We start from the raw sequence: 19,290 nt of genomic DNA on the forward strand, positions 1-19,290 counted from the left end.
TTTGCTTCTTTGTATGGCTGGTTAATTTCTAAAGCTCTGAACTGGTCAGTGACAGAGTTACTTGTGTCACTCACACGCACTCTTACTCTCTGTCCCTGCCTATGGCAGGCCTGCATTGCCTCCCACTCGCATGTGTGCACGCATGCGCACAATCTCCATCCAGTTTTGGATTTATTTTGGTGTGAAATATTGGAAGAGACCTAAGTGGGCTAGTCTCTACTGCACTCGCTGGCTACTTTCCCTGACATTATTTATTGAGTAATTCATCTGTGTCTATTGATTTGTGATGCTTTATTTAGCAAATATTTGGATTGCATTATATACTAGCATCTGCTAATAGACTTTCTCTTTGGTTCCATTGATTTTTCTCTCACACAATTGTTTTTAATTTCTGACTGAGGCTGCATGTAGAAGATCCACCTTCCATCAAGAAATATTTAAACATCTTTTCTGATTATTTGTCTCTGTGCGCAAACTTGATACTGCTTTTTGAGGAATTGCATAGGAGAGTGAATATTACCAAAAAAATTAAAAATCTGTAGTCGTATGCACTTTTATTTGGATCCCATATCTGCCTCCTTGCTCTTCAAGTGACTTTTGACAAATTATCTAACTTCTCAGAGCCTCAGTTTCCGAGCAGTACAAGGAGATGAAGAAAATCTTCCTTGTCATATAGTGAGACATGCACATGAAAGTGACCTGTATAGTAGCTAAAATAGAGTAATTGCTCCACAAATACATCGGTCCTACACTTCACCCCACCCCTCCTCCTACCTCCATGTGGACAACTAGTTAACTCAATTTTTTCTTAAGCAAAGGAAGCCCACGTTTCAGGCGATGCCCTATCTCTAGTTGTCTGGCTCTGGAATCCCCCGGGAGTCTTAGCATCACTAGAAAATAGCAGGGGCTTCAGGGAGAAGCTCCTCTCTGGCTGACAGGTATCCCCGCTGCTGCCTCGTGGTCCAGGCTGAAGCCGCGCCCTTGGCTTCAGTGAAGTTCATCCTCCATCCTGTCTACCCTCCAATTCACAGCCGTTTCACCTCCTTCTGCCCCTCCATCCAGAGCTGTGCGGGAGGTGACGGGACAGCGAGGGGTCGTCATCACCCGCTCCACGTTCCCCTCGTCTGGCCGCTGGGGAGGACACTGGCTGGGGGACAACACAGCCGCGTGGGACCAGCTGAAGAAATCTATCATCGGTGCGTGGCTTTTCCCAGGGGCCCGTGCGTTGTTTGTGCCTAATCATCATCCTTGTGGGCAGTGCAACCAACAGGTGCTGAGTTCTCGATGGGCGTGAGCTCTGGTTTATACCCATCTTTTTATTTGTTCACCGCGACTGGCCCAGGGCTTTCAAATGGGGTACAGAACAGACAGGGCAAACCTACCCTCCCAAAGGGCTGCTTAGTCCAACATAGCTGCATGTTCTCGTTGCAGGCATGATGGAGTTCAGTCTCTTTGGAATACCTTATGTAAGTTACGTTGGGGCCACTGCTAATTACCCAGTGGGATTTCAGGGTGTCTGCAACGTACGACAGTCCCACCTCACGCCCCAATTTTGCATCTTCTCAGACAGGAGCAGACATCTGTGGGTACTTGGGAGATGCCGAGTATGAGATGTGTGTGCGCTGGATGCAGCTGGGGGCCTTTTACCCCTTTTCCAGGAACCACAACACCATCGGGACGAGGGTGAGCCAGCAGTTTCTGCCTCCTGTGTTTTATGTCCTTGGGTCACAGCTTTCTTTTGATGCTCCAAAGAACCATAATTATTTATTGAGAAAGCTCATACAAATCAACAGAACCCCCATACCTTAAGAAAATCCACCAAGTTCAAAAACCCCATAATTACCAACGATTTTTCAAGAATATACTTTTTCTCATCTCTCGGTGGGGCTGAAGTAAAAGAAGCCACTTTTGCCTTTAAGAATAGTGAATATGTATTTTGCTCAAATCCATCCAAGAAATATTGGTGCCTCCAAGAGACCCGTCGCTCCATACATGTTCAGGGCCAAGGGTGGACCTGAGCAGGGGACTAAGGAGCCCGTGACAAAGAGGAGGAAGCAAGACACTCTGGTTTAGTAAGAAGGCGGGAGTAGGGGAACGGGCAGGCCAGAAATGAAGAGGGAAGTGATGTGAAGCCCACCGAAGGGGTGTGTGCCTTGGGGTACTTCTCATGTCACCGGGACAGAGGGAAAAAGAGGTGCTCTTTCCTCCCGTCAGAGACAAGATCCTGTGGCCTGGAATTCCACCTTTGAGATGTATGCAAGGCAAGTCCTCCAGACAAGGTACAACCTGCTGCCGTACCTCTACACCCTGATGCACAAGGCCCATGCGGAGGGCAGCACTGTTGTGCGCCCCCTTCTCCATGAGTGAGTGCCCCTGGTGTCCCCAAGCAGCGGGTGTGGGCGTGGTCTGGGCATAACCCTCTGCCACAGTCCTCACAGTCTGTGTAGACTTTTTAATCCTTATTTTTAAAGGTTTAGTGAGGACAAAACAACGTGGGACATAGACCATCAGTTCCTGTTGGGCCCTGCTGTCTTAGTCAGCCCTGTGCTGCAGAGGGTGAGTTTTCCGTCCTTGGTCCCAAATCCTCCAAACATGTCACCTGAGGAGCAGGGTGGGCGTGGCAAAGACCATCTCGTCCAGCTCACTATTTCTAGAATATTTCAGGGGATTTTTAAATATTTTTTTTCAAGATCTCTGTTAATGAAAACTTAAGCTCAGTGGATTTCTTGGGTTTTTTTTTTTTAAGTTATCTAATTTTTTAATCCCCGATCAAGGGCATGCTTATTGATTATAGAGGGAGGGGGAGGGAGGAAGGGAGAGAAACATCGTTGTGAGAGAGAAACATCGATCAGTTGCCTTTCATATGCACCCTGACCAGGGATTGAACCCACAACCTAGGTATGTGCCCTGACTGAGAATTGAACCCGTGATCTTTGGGTGTACAGGACAATGCTCCAACCAACTGAGTCACACTGGCCAGGGCTGATTTCTTATTTTAATGTCTTGTCACCTTGCATCCTTATAAAGCTGACTTTAAAAAAAAAAAATTTTTTTTCTGTGTGTTTGAAATGAATTTCCCAAGGTCTTTCTCAACAAAACCTCCCCAATTCTGAAAATGGTTAATAAAATTCCTATTTTGATGTGTGTGCTACAGAAATAATGGTTAAAATTAAAATTGAATTGTTGAGATATTCATGAGGACCTGTGGACTTGTGTTTCAGAACACGTTTGAGATCCAGGCCTATTTCCCCGCAGCCCGTTGGTACGACTACAGGACGGTAAGAACTAAGGGAAATACTTGGTCGAGAGCCAGGTCCCGCAGGCCCGAGAGGTGGCTAGAGTTTCCTCCTGACTTCCCAGCACCTATTTGATGAGGCAATGAGTCCTCAGCCACGCAAGCTTTCTTTAAATAAAAGTACCCATGAAAGTATAATGCGGTAAAGTCTGACTCCCAAGTCACCTTGAGTCGTCCCCCATCCCCCACCTTTTCAGGAGAATAAAGAGAAAAGGCTAGATTCCCAGAAAATCGGAGGTTTTCTTGGGCGGTTTGCAGCGTTTTGCTGACTTCCCAGCACGGCCCCTGGGGAAGGAAGGGCTGTAGGAAGCGCGCCTTCCCCTCCCCGACACCGATGCTTGCCTGTGTTGCCCACTCTAGGGATCTGGCAACGTATCGGCAGGTGAGTGGAGAACCCTGAAGGCTCCCCTCGACCACATCAACGTTCACATCAGAGGAGGCTACGTCTTGCCCTGGCAAGAGGCTGGGATGAACACCCACTCCAGGTGAGGGAGCCCGGGGGCCGCCCGCCCCTCTGGGGCCCTGGGCAGGAGCAAGCCGTGTCCCCTCCCGGGCGGTTAGCTCACTCTGCCGAGTCCGGGAGGGCCCTCTGAGCGGGACAGCGGAGGGTGGGTCCCTCACCGTAGGGTCGGGGAGACCATTCCTCGGGAGCTCTGGTTCAGAGGGCGGGGCAACCATTTTCCAGGCATGGCAGCCTGTACCTCTTTCTGTCCTATGAAAAATTGGGGACGTACTGATGAGCTCTTTGAGTTGTGATGGCTATCCAGGGATTTAGTGTTCATTCCCTCTCCTGGAAGCTACTAAAAGGTGTGTTTTGGTTTTCTTTTATTTGGGGGGTGTCTTCTTCCTATGAAGTAGCCGCTCATCATATTACTTATAATATGTATTATAAGTAAAGGATGTGTATTTGATTTTCGGAAGTTGAAGTTTTGCCAAACGTTTCATTAAATTTTAAATATTATTTCTATTAGCTTTTAATTATCTTGTCTTTTATCTCGTATTACCTATTTTTGGAGCTTTATGTGCATTTTAACTCCATTACCTTTTTTTGTTGTTGTTCTGGATGCATATTTTCAATAGACACTGTGTTTTATTCTTACAACTTACAATCTCGAGAAAAAGAACTTTTTTTGTTTTCACAGTCGACGGAAATTGATGTCATTGATGGTTGCTTTGGATGACAGTGGGCGAGCTGAGGGCCAGATGTTCTGGGACGACGGAGAGAGCCTTGGTGAGTGTGACCGTTCCGGGTTCCCCAGAGGACACTCAGAAACACCACACCCCCGAGGCTCGGGATATGATTGGCACAGACTGAAAATCTCTCTCATTTCTGCTACTGTTAATAAAGTAATGGTATTGGGAGAGTTTTTGCAACTTCTGCCTGCTCATTTTGATATTACACTGTAATTATTATAGAAGAGTAGGTAGGTTTTGTAGGTTCAGCTTCGTAGGTTCAGCAAACTGACGTTATAGATTCAGCTGGGGTGAAAGATCTCTGTATAGCTTGTCTCAGTCTGATGACAAAAAAAGTGTGGATGGAGCTATCAGGCTGACAGTTCATTCATTCCTGGTGGTCCACGGACCCGGCTGTGCTGTTCGGGCCAGCCACGTATAGCCAGGCACCCTTTTCCTCCCAAGTAAGCCCACTCAGGAGACAAATTAGAGCTTAGAAAATTTTCTAGTGTTTCAGAAGCAGGGAATTTTATGTTGTCAAAAGGATACCTCTATCAAAGAACTATAACTATGTATGCTTTCCTTCCTCAGTCTGGGGACATGATAGCTCTACTTTAGATCACTGGTATTTGTCACTGTAATCAAAACGTCCTCTCCCTGAGACATTTCTATGGAAAACTGATGTGCTGTTAACCAGCCAACCCCGTTTTCTGATACTTATTACTGTGGACCAGACCATTCTAATCTTGTAACATGTCACATTTTCCAAGATTATAGCTTATTTTTCACTAGTAATGTTTCTAAAGGTTTCCTATAAACACCACTATGGAATTAGCATATTCCATTGAGAGATTATGCCATAATTTATCTAACTTCCTATAATTATTCTCTATACAGGATTCAGGATATTTTCAGTTTTTATTTTTGTAAATAACATCCTTGAGTATTAACCTTTGTTTTTATTTCAGGTTATTTCCATAGGATAGATTCCTAGAAGTGAACTTACTGTTTTCTTTTTGTTGTTTTTTGTTTTTAAATCAACTTTATGGAATTGTACTTTATAAGTTAAACTTATCCATTTTAAATATATAATTTAATAATTTTTGGCAAATGTATATAGTTGTTTAGCCACCACCACAATCAAGAAAATGGAATATTTTTATAAATATGGAGACTTCATTATATAGGCAGACAATATGTTTTAATATACAGAGAGGATTTCTGGCCCATGAATACTGAATTAAAGGTATTATTAATATGCAAGACAAATAAAACTCCATTATAAGCTTTTAAGGTGAGATATTTTATACTTAAATCATTGTGGTTACTATTACAACAAAACGTTCCAAAGTCAGAGAAAGATCGATCAGCCACCCACACCAGATTTTACAGGACTGGCAGGGCTTAAACCATGTAACAGAGGACTATGCCCCAAAGCCAATTTTAAAATGTAAGAACTGTGTTTATTAATGAATTAGAATGTTCCCATCTATTGGGAAGTACATAGTTTTCCTTCAGTTAATCTATATGAAAGATGAAATATTCATCAAGGATTTGTCTGATGAGCAAGAATTCACAGCACAAGGAGTTAGTGTCCATGTGGAGGTATTTGACACTGCCAGTTCAGGGACACGCTTGCCAAAGTGACTACAGATGACTTGCATTGTCAGACCACGCTAAAGATATACGTGGGTGATGAGGCAGGATGCATTGGCTTAGCCAAAAAGCCCATTGTTTTTTCTGTACAACAGCTCTAGTAGTGCTTAGCTGTCTTTAACGTCATTCAAAACAATTTTGTTAGATTGTCTTGTGACATCCATCATATCAGCATGCATTAAAGAAACATCAAAATTGGTGAGTTTTTGCACAGCCATCTTAATATTGAAGATGGAAGAAAATATGCAACATTTTTGGCATATTATTCTTTATCATTTCAAGACAGGTAAAAACACAACTGAAATGCAAAACAGACTTGTGAGTGTATGGAGAAGGTACTGTGACTGATCAAACATGTCAAAAGTGGTTTGCAAAGTTTCTTGGTACTATTGACATTTAGGCCAGATAATTCTTTGCTGTGGGGCTGCCTTATGCATTGGAAGATGTTGAGCAGCCCCCTGGCCTCTGCTCGGTAGAAGCCAATAGCAGGAGACAGCCGGCACACTCAATATATCCAAATCAATCTAGTTATTGGTGAAAGTGAAAAAATGTGTCGTTTATTTTACTGAAAAAACTAGACAGACTTTTTGACCAACCTAGTAATTCTGTCATCACGGTATAGGATGTCGGTGATAAAGCCAGTTTAGGGAAGAATGAAATATGAGGTCAGCTTAGCACAGATGGGGTCCAAGAAGCATGTGGAGTCTCCTGGCTGGAGAGAAACAGAACAGAGTTTGGAAACGTGGGTGTGATGATGGATTGAAACACCGGCAAGGAGCTGAGCAGTAGACCAGGGAGATAACAACGCATAAAAAGCATACACTGGGTTTTAAAGGTGAATCAGGAGAAATTATTTTTGAAAAGTATATTTTTATGAAAAAGAAATGTTTTCTTTTTCTTTTAGTTCTTGATCCTGACTTTAATTTTTTTTTAAATAATAGCTTCACTGAGATATTATTCACACACCAAGTAATTCATCCATTTGAAGTGTATACAATTCATGGTTTTAGTATATGCACCAAATTGTTTAACCATTGTGCAATCAACTTTAGAACAGCTTCTTCACCCCCCAAATAGGCCCTGTACCGTTTAGATATCACCCCTCTCTCCCCCACCCCCACTCACTACTCCCTCCAACTCTAAGAAACGCAGCCCTAGGCATTAACTAATCTACTTTCTGTCACTATGTATCTATGTATGCTGGAGATTTCATAGAGATGGAATTATGTGGAATCATATAAATGCAGTAAACATGGCCTTTTATGGCTGACTGGCTTCTTTCACTTAACATAATATATTCAAGGTTCAATCAGCATCTCTATGTTTAACTTTTTGGGGAACTCCCAGATTACTTTACAAAGAGGCCGTACCATTTTACATTCCACCAGCAGAGTATGATGGGTCTGGATTCTCTGCCTCCTTTTTAAGACTTGTTATTTTCTGCCTTTTTAAGAATAGTCATCCTAGTGGCTGTGACGTAATATCACATTGTGGTTCCAATTGATTTGCATTTTCCTGAAAACAGATGTCATGAGCATTTTTTCATGTTATTACCGGTCATTTATATATCTTCTTTGAAGAAATGTGTATTATAGACTGTGTCTGTTTTTAAATTAGGTTGTCTTTTTATTATTGAAATGTAAGCATTCCTTATATTCTAGATATATGGTAAGTCCTTTATCAGATTTATAATTTGAAAATATTTTCTCCAATCCAGTAGATTTTCTTTTCACTTATTAAGTGTCCATTTGGAACACAAAGGTTTTTAATTTTGATGAAGTCAAATTTATATTTCTTCTTTTATTGTTTGTGCTTTTTGTGTTATACTGAAAAACAGTTGCCAACTCGCAGGTCACAAAGATTTACCCTTTTTTCCCCCTAAGAGTTTCATAGTTTAAGCTACTATATTTAGGTCTTTGAGCTATTTTGTGTTAATTTTTGTATATGGTGTGAGGTAGGGGGTCCAACTTTGTTCTTTGCACATGGACATCCAGCTGTCCCAGTCTTTTTGTGAAAAGATTATTCCTTCACCATTGAATTATTTTTTCTTTTGGTACCGTTGTTAAAGATCAAATGATTTTAAATATTAAGGTATATATACATAACTGAAGACAGATAAAACCTTCACATTAAAATGATCATAACGATTAGATATAATTATTATATATAAAAGATTATGTGTGTGTATATATGTGTGTGTATATAATCTTTTTCACTCACTCTTATGCCAGTACCACACTGTCTAGAGTACAGTTACTTTGAAGTAAGTTTTGAAACCAGGAGGAGAGAGTCCTCCAACTTTCTTCTCGTTTTCAAGGAAATGGCTTTTTTAAGGCAGGTGTTCTCAATCTCAACAGTATTGACATTTTAAGCTCGGAAAGTCCTTGCTGCTGGGGGTGGCTGGGCTATTACTCCTAAGACGTCTGGCAGCACCCGGACCCTCTACCCGCTAGATGCCCAAATATCCCCTTTAACCCCAAGTTGTAACAAGCAAAGGTGTCTCTAGATTTTGCCAAATGTTTCACCAGCAAAATCACTGCTAGTTGAAACCAGTGTTTTATGTGGATTGAGAGTCTTTTTACGCAGCTTGGACGGACCAGGGTCAGATGATTGATGTCATAGTGGGTTCATGACCCCACACTTAGGGCGTCCGAGGGGCCCTCCGTGGACACCACACAAGGCCTGGCACAAACAACGCATCTTCATTACAAAGTCATGCGTGTCATTCTGTAACATGACAATATCTCACTCAAGCTCGCTGTGTGGCATTTTAAGTGACATGTTCAAATTAAAACTGTAAATCATTACACTCTACTATTACCCTACGAACCACACTCACGTGGGCATTACTTCTGCCGGACCCTGTATTGCAAAAATTCAAGAGAAAAACCAATTTTCTATGAAATTTTAGGTTTCTGCAATGAACAGGTTTTAGTCGTGGGGTTAAAAATCAATAGTTCCTGAAAGTTTTCAACTTTTTAGCTTCTATAGAGAAGCTCTCTGCTTCACCAGACTTATAAATTCAAATTTAAAATAACAAGATACAATGTAAGTATAAATTTAATAGAAATTTTTCACTAACAGGCTTGTAACTGTTTGTTAAGCTTTTCCTTACTTACATAAGGAGATTTAATAGCTCGTTCAAGGATCATCTTAAATCACCTATGTCAACAGAGTCTCATTTTTAAACATTTTTTGAAAAGATTTTATTTATTTATTTTTAGAGAGGAGGAGGGAAGGAGAGAGGGAGGGAAACATCAATGTGTGGTTGCCTCTCACACACCCCATACTGAGGAGCTGGTCTGCAACCCAGGCATGTGCCCTGACTGGGAATCGAACGGGCGACCCTTTGGTTCATAGGCTCAATCCACTGAGCCACACCAGCCAGGGCTCATTCTTTAAAACATTCCTTAAAACTGCTCAAAGAGGCTGTAATATTTGCTTAGGTTCCATTTTCTAGCCCAGACTAAATTTAAAAATAGGCTCTTATGATTGTTCATTTCCACAAGAGTAGAGGTAATTTACAAAACAAGGAAGAGGATTTGTCGGTTCAGGGAGAGAACATGTCCTGGTATTGGTAGGAGGTGGGATGATGTCAAGGGCCAATACAGGACCAATGAAATGAAACTGACTTTTAGGAAATAGGAGGTATAGAAGCCACATGAGTATTAAAGGTTTAATATACCACGTCACCGGAGACTTTGAAAGGATCCAGTTCAGCAAAAAAAGGACACAGCAGCGGAAGGGCAGGAGATGGAGGATTGAATTATGACTTGAGTACACAGGTGTAACAAGCAGAGACTACCTTTCTTTTGGGACCTATGGCGCCAGAAAGGAAACATGGTAGCTTGGGTGGGGGCAGGGGGCGCTGGGGGTGTAGAATGCCGTGGAAGGGCGAGCTAAGAGTAGGGAGAGAATAACAACGATGAAGATGGTGGTGACTTCGGTGATGATATTGAACCACGATTTTTGAGCACTTACTGTGCACAAGGGGCTTGTTACGGACCTTATTGCCAGGAGCTACTCCTGTTTGTTTTTTTTTAATCTCTGTTTTATGGATGCTAAAATGTTAAGGAGCTTGCCTGAGTCTGCACAACTACTAAGGATAGGGCGGGGATTTGAATGTCAGTCGGACATGGAAGCCCCAGTCCCTAACCGCTCTCCTCTGCTCTGGGCCTGTCCCATCACAACCACGTGGACTCTCCTGGCTGCGCGCTTGCTGTGTGGGCGCAGAACATAATCAGTAGCCTTCACGCTGCTCCACCTGTGATAGGAGGCCTTGGTTCAGCCCAGGTTCTCCGGCCTTTTCAACCTCCTGATCTCAAAACGCGCTCTTCCGTGCGTACCTCCCCGCGGTAACCTGGGGTGGGACGCCCCTCAGCTCCTCCGAGAAGTCAGGATTGTCCCGATCAGGGGTTCCGATCCCGCTGAGCCATTTTTGGACTCTATGTAAGATGATCGGCCACAGTTGAAGTAATGAGTAGCTGCTTTTATTTTTTTTTCTTGCTTGCAGATACCTATGAAAATGGAAACTATTTCTTGGCAAATTTCACAGCAGCTCAGGTAAGACTTTTTAAATTGAATTTTAGAAATCCTCTTTCAGCTAGCTACAGGTTAAATGTTATTCATTAACTGTCTATATATAATATTCTACATCTTAATGGGAAGACCTTCCAGCTTTTATAAATCAGGTATGCTGATGTTAAAATAAGGAGTAAGCAGCCCTTGCTTTGATAATTATTCAATATACCCTCACTCTATAAAAAGAAGCCTGTAATTCATGTAATGCTGGGGGGAGGGGAAATCTTTTATGCATAACAGTGTTTCAAGTATTTGATGATGTCTATCATATATCCTTTTTGTCCTTTTTTTCTTGGAATTATACCCTCCAGGCTAACTTCCTGTGTTTTGTGCTTAAACTAGTTTTCAGATCTGATTATTCTGTTTGGACTACAGTTAGTATAGATTTCTCTTAAAAATGAGACCCAGGATTTAGAGAAATTCTTAGAGCTGCGTTATCCAATATGATAGCTACCTTAATGTTTGGCGTCGCCAACTTTATTGTAGCTGGTACTCAGAAAGTATGTCTTCATGAAGTGTTTCATTAAAAATAAAACAGCACACCTGTACAATAGTAATTTGAGGTTTCTTAACATTTTAATGTGGAATGCAGTTGACCAACAAATGTATTATGTATTTTTTACCGTTATGCATTCTTTGTAGAACACATTGCAAATCCAGACCATACACAATAAGTATTTGAGTAACTCGAATCCACTGAAAGTTGGATATATTGTAATCATGGGGGTCCAGCCTACTTATGTGACACAAGTCACTGTCACCCATGACAGCCAGCATTCCATGGTGATGAATTTCAGCAGTGACCCCTACCAACAGGTATGTCTCAAAATAACGTTGTTATATCATAAATTCTGCAAATATTATTCTGTAAGAGTTATCGCCACAATTATTATCATTTATATTGGAAAGGTTATAGGTATGTACAATAGATGTGTTCCTGAAAAGTTGCGAGTATTGAGTTATATTGTAAAGTATAAAATATGAGTGGATCTCCCCAGGGAACAGTGATCAATGGTCTCCTGAAACCCTTTCCATGCATTTCCCAAAGAAACTACGTTATATGTAAAGGTTGGTCTCCCAGGCGAGTGTGACAAAACTTATGTCTGTGGCAGAGACTCGAATAAAGGAAAGAGTGATCTAAAAAAAAAAAAAAAAAAAAAATTGCATTAACTCGCTCTCCACCCAGGGGTGAGGGGAGGGGTCAGATCGATCTTCTAGGTTGGTAAAAACTGGCAGTGAACTGGGGTTGTCATGAAAATGAGTACGTCCCATCCATGATGTGAGATAAATTACTCAGCTAACAGAACAATGACATAAATAGCAGACCCTACTAAACCCTCTCGTAAAGTGTGCTTTAGAGGCCAGAGACAACTAATTGGAAGACAAAATAAAAGTAGAGTTACCAAGAGTAATGGAAGAGGGGAAAAAATCCCACTTTTGAACACTACTGGATCTATCGTAAGTAAGGATTTGGTAACGCGTAGAGGGCGGGTTAGAAGTTATAGTTATAGTTATATAGTTATAGTTACCATTTTCTAAAAGGTAAAAAGAGTGCCATGCTGGTATTTGAATTTTGGAAAATGACCGTCTGAAGTTCAGATTCTCTCTCTGTAGTCTTCTGTAGTTCTTGACTTCAAAACATTTTCCTTGAACTTTTGAGTTCGAAACCATTCTTTGTAAGTAAATACTTGTAGTCAAGACCGGTAATAGAAGATGTCTGACTACCTTCTTTTTGGGAAGGTGTGCAGCATATCATACCTATTTGTCTTGTGCTGGTCTCAACCTGTCAATAACCCAGCTTGTGGCCATACTAGCTCTTGTGAGTTATGATGCCCTTCGGCAAGAACCATCAGGAAACTTTGAAAAGATACAGGCTCACAACTTACAAGTCCTGGACATTACACAGCACACCTAGGGCCATACAAGGGGGTCATGGGCAAGGGCCAAGGGTTCAGCTTTTTGGGGGTGAAGGGGGAATCTAGTGCTTCCAGGGCTCACTCTTTAGTGGTGAATTTAAAATGGTGAATTTTGCCCCAACTGGTGTGGCTCAGTTGGTTGGAGTGTTCTCTCCGTACACCAAAAGGTTGTGTGTTCAATTCCTGGTCAGGGCACGTACCTAGGTTACAGGTTCCATCTCAGGTTCAGTGTGTATGGGAGGCAACCAAATGATGTTTCTCTCTTACGTTAATGCTTCTCTCTTTCTCTCCCATCTCTCTAAAATCATTAAACATTTTTAAAATAATAAAACATAACACGGCACATTTCAAGCAGGGGAAGAGAAAACAAACAAGTGGCCCAAAGGTCAGTTACTGAAATCGATGAAGATCTCGAAAACAAAGCAGCCTCAATGGGCTTGAAGTGGGTGCCTCTTGGAAACGGACAGATACGACGATTGAAGCTTAAGTCAGACACACATTATAAACACAAGCCAACAAAAAAGCCCCCCAAATATCAGGGCCTACACAACCCTACTATGTGCCTGGCAGAATACTAGGTGTTGGGGTTGGTGAAAACAGGACACCAGCCTGCCCTCAGGAAAGTTAAAAGCTAGTGGCAAAACAAAGGGATCTCCAGGAACATTGGTTTTGTCAGAGATTCAAATACTTTTGAGCAGTGTGGCTACGACTGAGTGAAGTACGTAGTAGGAAACATTCCCAGCACAGGGATTTTTTCCCACAGCGCATGTCTCCGTATTTACGTGTCTAGGATCAGCGTGACCTAAGAAGGAGCCCCCTATTAATCTCTGGGGGGGAAAAAATGATACATCATTTCAGTGGTGGTTGTTAAATATGGTGTTGAAGAAGTTCTAAAACAGCAATGTTATTTCTTGTTTTCTGGCAGATACTATTTATTCAACTGGGTGACAAGACTATCAGCCTGGAAAAGTTAACTGAGGTCACTTGGATTCACGGCGATCCCATGGCTTCTACTACACTGAAGACAAGTACCATCACCCCAGCCACTGCACATTCTACGTATTCGACTGAGGCTGCCACTTCTGGGATGACTGTCACTAGTTTTGCTACTACAAGTACTACTGCTGTTGCCAGTGCTAGTACTGCCCTGCTTAGCACAACCACTTCTTACCTGACAAGTACTACAGAGTTGACACCAGATACTACTGTTCCTAATAGTACTACTCCTTTCCCTACAAATGCTACTACTGCTGAAACCAGTACTGCCCTGCTTAGCACAACCACTTCCTACAAAACACAGAGTTGACACCAGATACTACTGTTCCTAATAGTACTACTCCTTTCCCTACAAATGCTACTACTGCTGAAACCAGTACTGCCCTGCTTAGCACAACCACTTCCTACCTGACAAGTACTACAGAGATGACACCAGATACTACTGTTCCTAATAGTACTACTTCTTTCCCTACAAATGCTACTACTGCTGAAACCAGTACTGCCCTGCTTAGCACAACCACCCCACAACAACCAACACAAATGCTACTACTGCTGAAACCAGTACTGCCCTGCTTAGCACAACCACTTCTTACCTGACAAGTACTACAGAGTTGACACCAGATACTACTGTTCCTAATAGTACTACTTCTTTCCCTACAAATGCTACTACTGCTGAAACCAGTACTGCCCTGCTTAGCACACCTACTTCTTACCCAACGAGTACTACAGAATTTACATCAGATACTGCTGTTCCTAATAATACTACTCCTTTCCCTACAATTACTACTGCTGACAGCACTGGTACTGCCTCGCCTAGCACAATCACTTCTACAACAGGTACTCCTGACGTTACAGCTAGTGCTGCTACTCCCAGTACTACGGCTTCTTTCCCTACAAATGCTACTACTGCTGAAACCAGTACTGCCCTGCTTAGCACAACCACTTCTTACCTGACAAGTACTACAGAGTTGACACCAGATACTGCTGTTCCTAATAGTACTACTCCTTTCCCTACAAATGCTACTACTGCTGAAACCAGTACTGCCCTGCTTAGCACACAATCACTTCTACCACAACAGGTACTCACAGACTTTACACCAGATACTGCTGCTCCCAATACTACTACTTCTTTCCCTACAAATGCTACTACTGCTGAAACCAGTACTGCCCTGCTTAGCACACCTACTTCTTACCCAACGAGTACTATAGAGTTTACACCAGATACTGCTGTTCCTAATAGTACTACTCCTTTCCCTACAAATGCTACTACTGCTGAAACCAGTACTGCCCTGCTTAGCACAACCACTTCTTACCTGACAAGTACTACAGAGTTGACACCAGATACTACTGTTCCTAATAGTACTACTCCTTTCCCTACAAATACTACTGCTGCCAGCACTCGTACTGCCTTGCCTAGCACACCCACTTCTTACCCGACAAGCGCTATTGAAGTGACAACTAGCACTGCTGTTCCTAATACTACTGCACTTTCTCCTGCAAATACTACTACTGTTAGCCCTGATGTTACGTCTCCTATCACAACCACTCTTTTGCCAACGAGTATTACTAATACTACCACTGGTGCTACTGGTGTTGCCACTGCTCTTTCCCCAACAGGTGCTGATGGGACTAGCACTAATAATACTGTTCTCATTACAACTATTCCTTCTCTTACAAATACTGGTATGGACACTACCAGCATGGATTCAGTTCCTACAAATATGTTAAATATCACCACTGCAGGAAACATGAAAACAACTGCAGGCATCACCACAGCTACTTTGATTGCGAATGCTACTTCTGAACAAACTATCATCGTGCCCACCGCACCTCCTACCGGCGCCCCGGGTGCCACCGCCACCGACAATGTGTCTCCAATGGCACCAACCAGCATCAGCACCGTTACTTATCCAGACACCCCTACCCATGCTGCCAGCACTGCATCCGAGGGCACCAAAAGCACCACGAATGCAAATATTACCAGTATAATAACTGGTGTCACTGACATTACAAGAACTCCCAATAGAGACAGCCCAGCTACTGTTGATGTTAACATCACAACGATTGCTAATGTGAACACTTTTTTGACTACTCCAGACGCAGTAATTACTAGGACTGAAGACTTTGCCACTTCCTCACGTACCAACACTGCAGGTACTGAATCGACCACTGAAGCTACCGGAAAGGCCACCCCAGCATATACCACCACTCTCACAACACCTGTTTTCAGTGCTAAAACGTCAAATTCAATGACGACTTCTGACACAGTCCTCACAAACACTTCCATTCCAAGCACCACAGCTATTTCCCCCGCCGATCCTGTGAGGAGCACAGAGCACACGGTGACCACCGCTGCTGCAGGTGGCTCCAGAGGTGTGCCCGGGGTCACGACTCATGTTTCTATTCCTAATTCCACGATAGCCTCAGACACGTTAACATCTGCTCTTCCAGATACAGCAACTGACCGCCTTGTGACCATGAGTTCTACTGCCAGGTACTTACCTGTCATTGCAACTAACGCTACCACAGATATTACAAATGTTATCACGTATGCTTCAAATGCTGTCCTTGCTGATAGAACGGCAATGAATGCTGCTACTGCATTAGCTCATACTGCAAATACCACAAATACTACGCTAGCTCCCTGATTACCAATCAAGGCAGGATAACTACTACAGGCACCTCTTTAAAAACAACTATTACAGATATAGGAAATCAATGAACAGATACATGACTTTATGCTGCATACGTTTTCACAAACATTAGCACTAGCTTTTATAACTATGGCTAATCCAAGCACTGTAGCCATTGAAGAAAGATCTCAAGATGTACCCAGTACTAACTTTGTAGACACTTCTTTTGGAACCAAAATATGTACTACTATTTTTAAAATTATGGTTCTACCTTTGATAGCCCTATCAAATATAGATATTGTATACATGTTGCTACAGACTTCACATATGACTTTGATATCTTGGGTAACACTGTAAATACTATTGCTTTAGATGTGGCCATTGAAATAACCCTAACTGTTCTGTAATACTGTACCTCAGTTATGGTATCACAGGCCATAATACCATAACTGAGAGCACTGGTGACGCCTGCCACTCAAATAGCTGCTATAGAATAGTAATTAATATTACACTACATTATTTAATTCGAATGCTAAAAATTGCACTTTAGGTTCCTATAAGCTTTTCCAAGTACCATGGCTACCAATATAGTAATTTGCTATTATACACACAGAAAGTATTATTGCTTCTAAAGTGATCCTATCTATAGTTATAAATATGAAAAATGCTACCACTGTAGATTTTCTATATACTTTGATGCCAGGAAATGAAATAATTACATTGGGAATATTATAGGTTACTTTTACTATAATAGGAAGTAAAAATATGATTATAGATGTTAAAAATGTAACTTCCCAAACTTTACAACCATTGCTTCCATAGGTACTACTGATACTACAGAGTTGATAAGTACCTGTGTTTATAGACATTAAACATAATTCCAGGAAATTATAATTAATCTTACTTGTGAGATCACCTGAGATCCCTGCTGTTACCACTAATGGCTGGATTCACTTACAAGGATCTAACTCTTTCATAGACCAGAAGTCACCCAGGCAGAGGTGAGCATATGAAGACATGGTGTAGGAAAGAGAGTTTCTGCCCTGGCATTGGCGTTCATATTCTTATCTGCTTTTTCTTTTAGTCACAAGCTTTTCCTTTCTTATTTTACTCTCCTTCAAGGAGTTAGGACGCCCAGCATGTTGTTGGTCTTTTGTATCCAGATTCACTATTTAGCTTTGATCTACTACTTTCTTATGTCACCCAGACTCCTTTGAATAGACTCATGGTTGAGGGTTATTGAAGTCTTAACTCTAGTACAGTATTTTCAAAACGTGGTTTGGGGACCCATTGGATGGCTTCAAAACTCTTCCTTGGGTACACAAGCTCAAATCTGTTTTCATAATATTATGTTGTTATTTGCCTTTTTCACTCTCCTTCTCTCATTAGAATACAGTGGCATCTTCTAGAGACTCTATGCTCTGTAATGCCACCATACACGAATATAGAGACAGGTATGAGAATCTATTGCCTTCTGTTAGACCAGACACTAAACAGTTCTATAAAATATAAAATCATGTCATTCTTTTCACTCATTTTTTTTTTGCTTTGGACTATATAGTTGTTTTTCATTAAAATGTGTTATTTATGTTAACATGGAGTTGATATATTGTTATTTTTAATGAATTAAAAAATATTTTACAAATTATTGTACAAATGACTCTATTTTAATATCTAATGCAGTAAATATGAGTAGATATAACCCACCTAAACAAAGCATAGGGTCTTCACTAAATTTGGATGTACAGGGGCCCTAAGATCAGAGAGTCTGGGGATCACTTTCCTAGGGCAACTGTATCCTAGTTTCACTCTCGGGTGCTGATCACTTATGCTGTGGGCTTTCCCGGCACTTAGGAACTCCAGTACCTGTGACTTAAGGTTCTCTCTACACCCGACTGTCTACCACCTACTCTGAACACATTTGCACAGCTTTCTGACCTACTTGCACAGCTGTACTATTACTGTCTGGATGGCTTGATGTTGCCCCACACAAGGGGCAATCGGTTAGTTGCATTTGCCTTTTGGAATGCACCCCCAAGCGACAGTCCTCTGAACAAACTGATATGCACCAGAAGACACGTGCCTCTTAACATGCCCTTCCAACTCAAAGCCAAACAGAACTCCTGATTCTAAACCTTCCAGCGGATTTGGTCGTAAACTCCCTCCCTTGTACCTCAGCTGGGGCAGCCCCCGCTGCACTCATCTTGTTGGCACCGCAGGCCCGGACACGGGGACGGAGTGCTCCGGTCCTCAGGCACGCCGGCCCTGCGGCCAGCCCCACGCCAGGGCGGGCAGGTTGGCCAAAGCCTTCATTTAAAACACTGGCGTTTGGAAAACAGGATCAATTTGTCCGAACAGCCGTAGTCTGCAGTTACTGGAATTCAATCCTTCGCGTGTAGAATCAACAGTAATTAAAGCATGGGATTTCGAAAGCTAAGTACTCCTGGAAAAACAAAAACAGAACAACCAAACAGGAAAGAGAAAACCTGCACTTAACTTCAGATGTCCAAAGACACTTGAGAATTGAAACGCGAAGTCTATGGACGAGACATGGTCCTCGAGGCAGAAAACCTGGAGAGGGAAGAGGCGGAAGCAAACATGACCTCCCTGCTCTGACTCAGGGCTCCGCTGGCTCCGGGGCTTCCCTCAGACCCGACCACACACAGGGGTTCCATGGGACCAGTTCTGAGACCATCACCTGCTACCAGGTGGGCGCAGGGACCACTGCTCAGGGCGACACGCCTTTCCTTTTCTTTCCTATCTCAGTTTGCTCGTCGATAAGGCGGCGTCAACATCAGAGCTGCAGAGTTCATGGAAATGAACTGTCAGCCTGTAAAAGTCGCTGTAAGCTTTATCACGGCTACTACACATTCCCCGAGTGTTCCAGTGTTTATGAAACTCTTCCCTTGTCCTGCCCCTTGCCTTTCTTGATAGCAGGGCAGATTCTCCCTAGCACTGGAACTTCATAAGAAGGCTGCCCTGAGTCCCTTCCTCTCACACTGAAGTTTCGTACAAAAAAAAAATTCTCCTCCAGGAGCGT

The 19,290-nt window shown here is 42.4% G+C and overlaps 1 protein-coding gene across 1 annotated transcript in view; it reads left to right on the forward strand.

Moving 5' to 3' along the window:
- MGAM2 (maltase-glucoamylase 2 (putative)) overlaps positions 1 to 17,659 on the forward strand; it is a 74,088-nt gene extending 56,429 nt beyond the window's left edge. Inside the window, exons 37-51 of the mRNA XM_054564228.1 lie at positions 1,063 to 1,196; positions 1,432 to 1,466; positions 1,567 to 1,683; positions 2,215 to 2,363; positions 2,472 to 2,556; positions 3,222 to 3,278; positions 3,656 to 3,780; positions 4,438 to 4,526; positions 10,638 to 10,687; positions 11,348 to 11,521; positions 13,547 to 13,880; positions 13,934 to 14,032; positions 14,239 to 14,418; positions 14,827 to 15,018; positions 17,640 to 17,659. Coding sequence (XP_054420203.1) covers positions 1,063 to 1,196; positions 1,432 to 1,466; positions 1,567 to 1,683; positions 2,215 to 2,363; positions 2,472 to 2,556; positions 3,222 to 3,278; positions 3,656 to 3,780; positions 4,438 to 4,526; positions 10,638 to 10,687; positions 11,348 to 11,521; positions 13,547 to 13,880; positions 13,934 to 14,032; positions 14,239 to 14,418; positions 14,827 to 15,018; positions 17,640 to 17,659 — 1,840 coding nt within the window. The remainder of the gene's footprint in view (positions 1 to 1,062; positions 1,197 to 1,431; positions 1,467 to 1,566; positions 1,684 to 2,214; positions 2,364 to 2,471; positions 2,557 to 3,221; positions 3,279 to 3,655; positions 3,781 to 4,437; positions 4,527 to 10,637; positions 10,688 to 11,347; positions 11,522 to 13,546; positions 13,881 to 13,933; positions 14,033 to 14,238; positions 14,419 to 14,826; positions 15,019 to 17,639) is intronic.
- Positions 17,660 to 19,290: the final 1,631 nt, after the last annotated feature.

The sequence above is a fragment of the Pteronotus mesoamericanus genome, unplaced genomic scaffold (genome assembly GCF_021234165.1).
Source record: "Pteronotus mesoamericanus isolate MK-2021 breed Mesoamerican mustached bat unplaced genomic scaffold, CSHL_Meso_final scaffold_85, whole genome shotgun sequence".
Classification (NCBI taxonomy): Eukaryota; Metazoa; Chordata; class Mammalia; order Chiroptera; family Mormoopidae; genus Pteronotus; species Pteronotus mesoamericanus.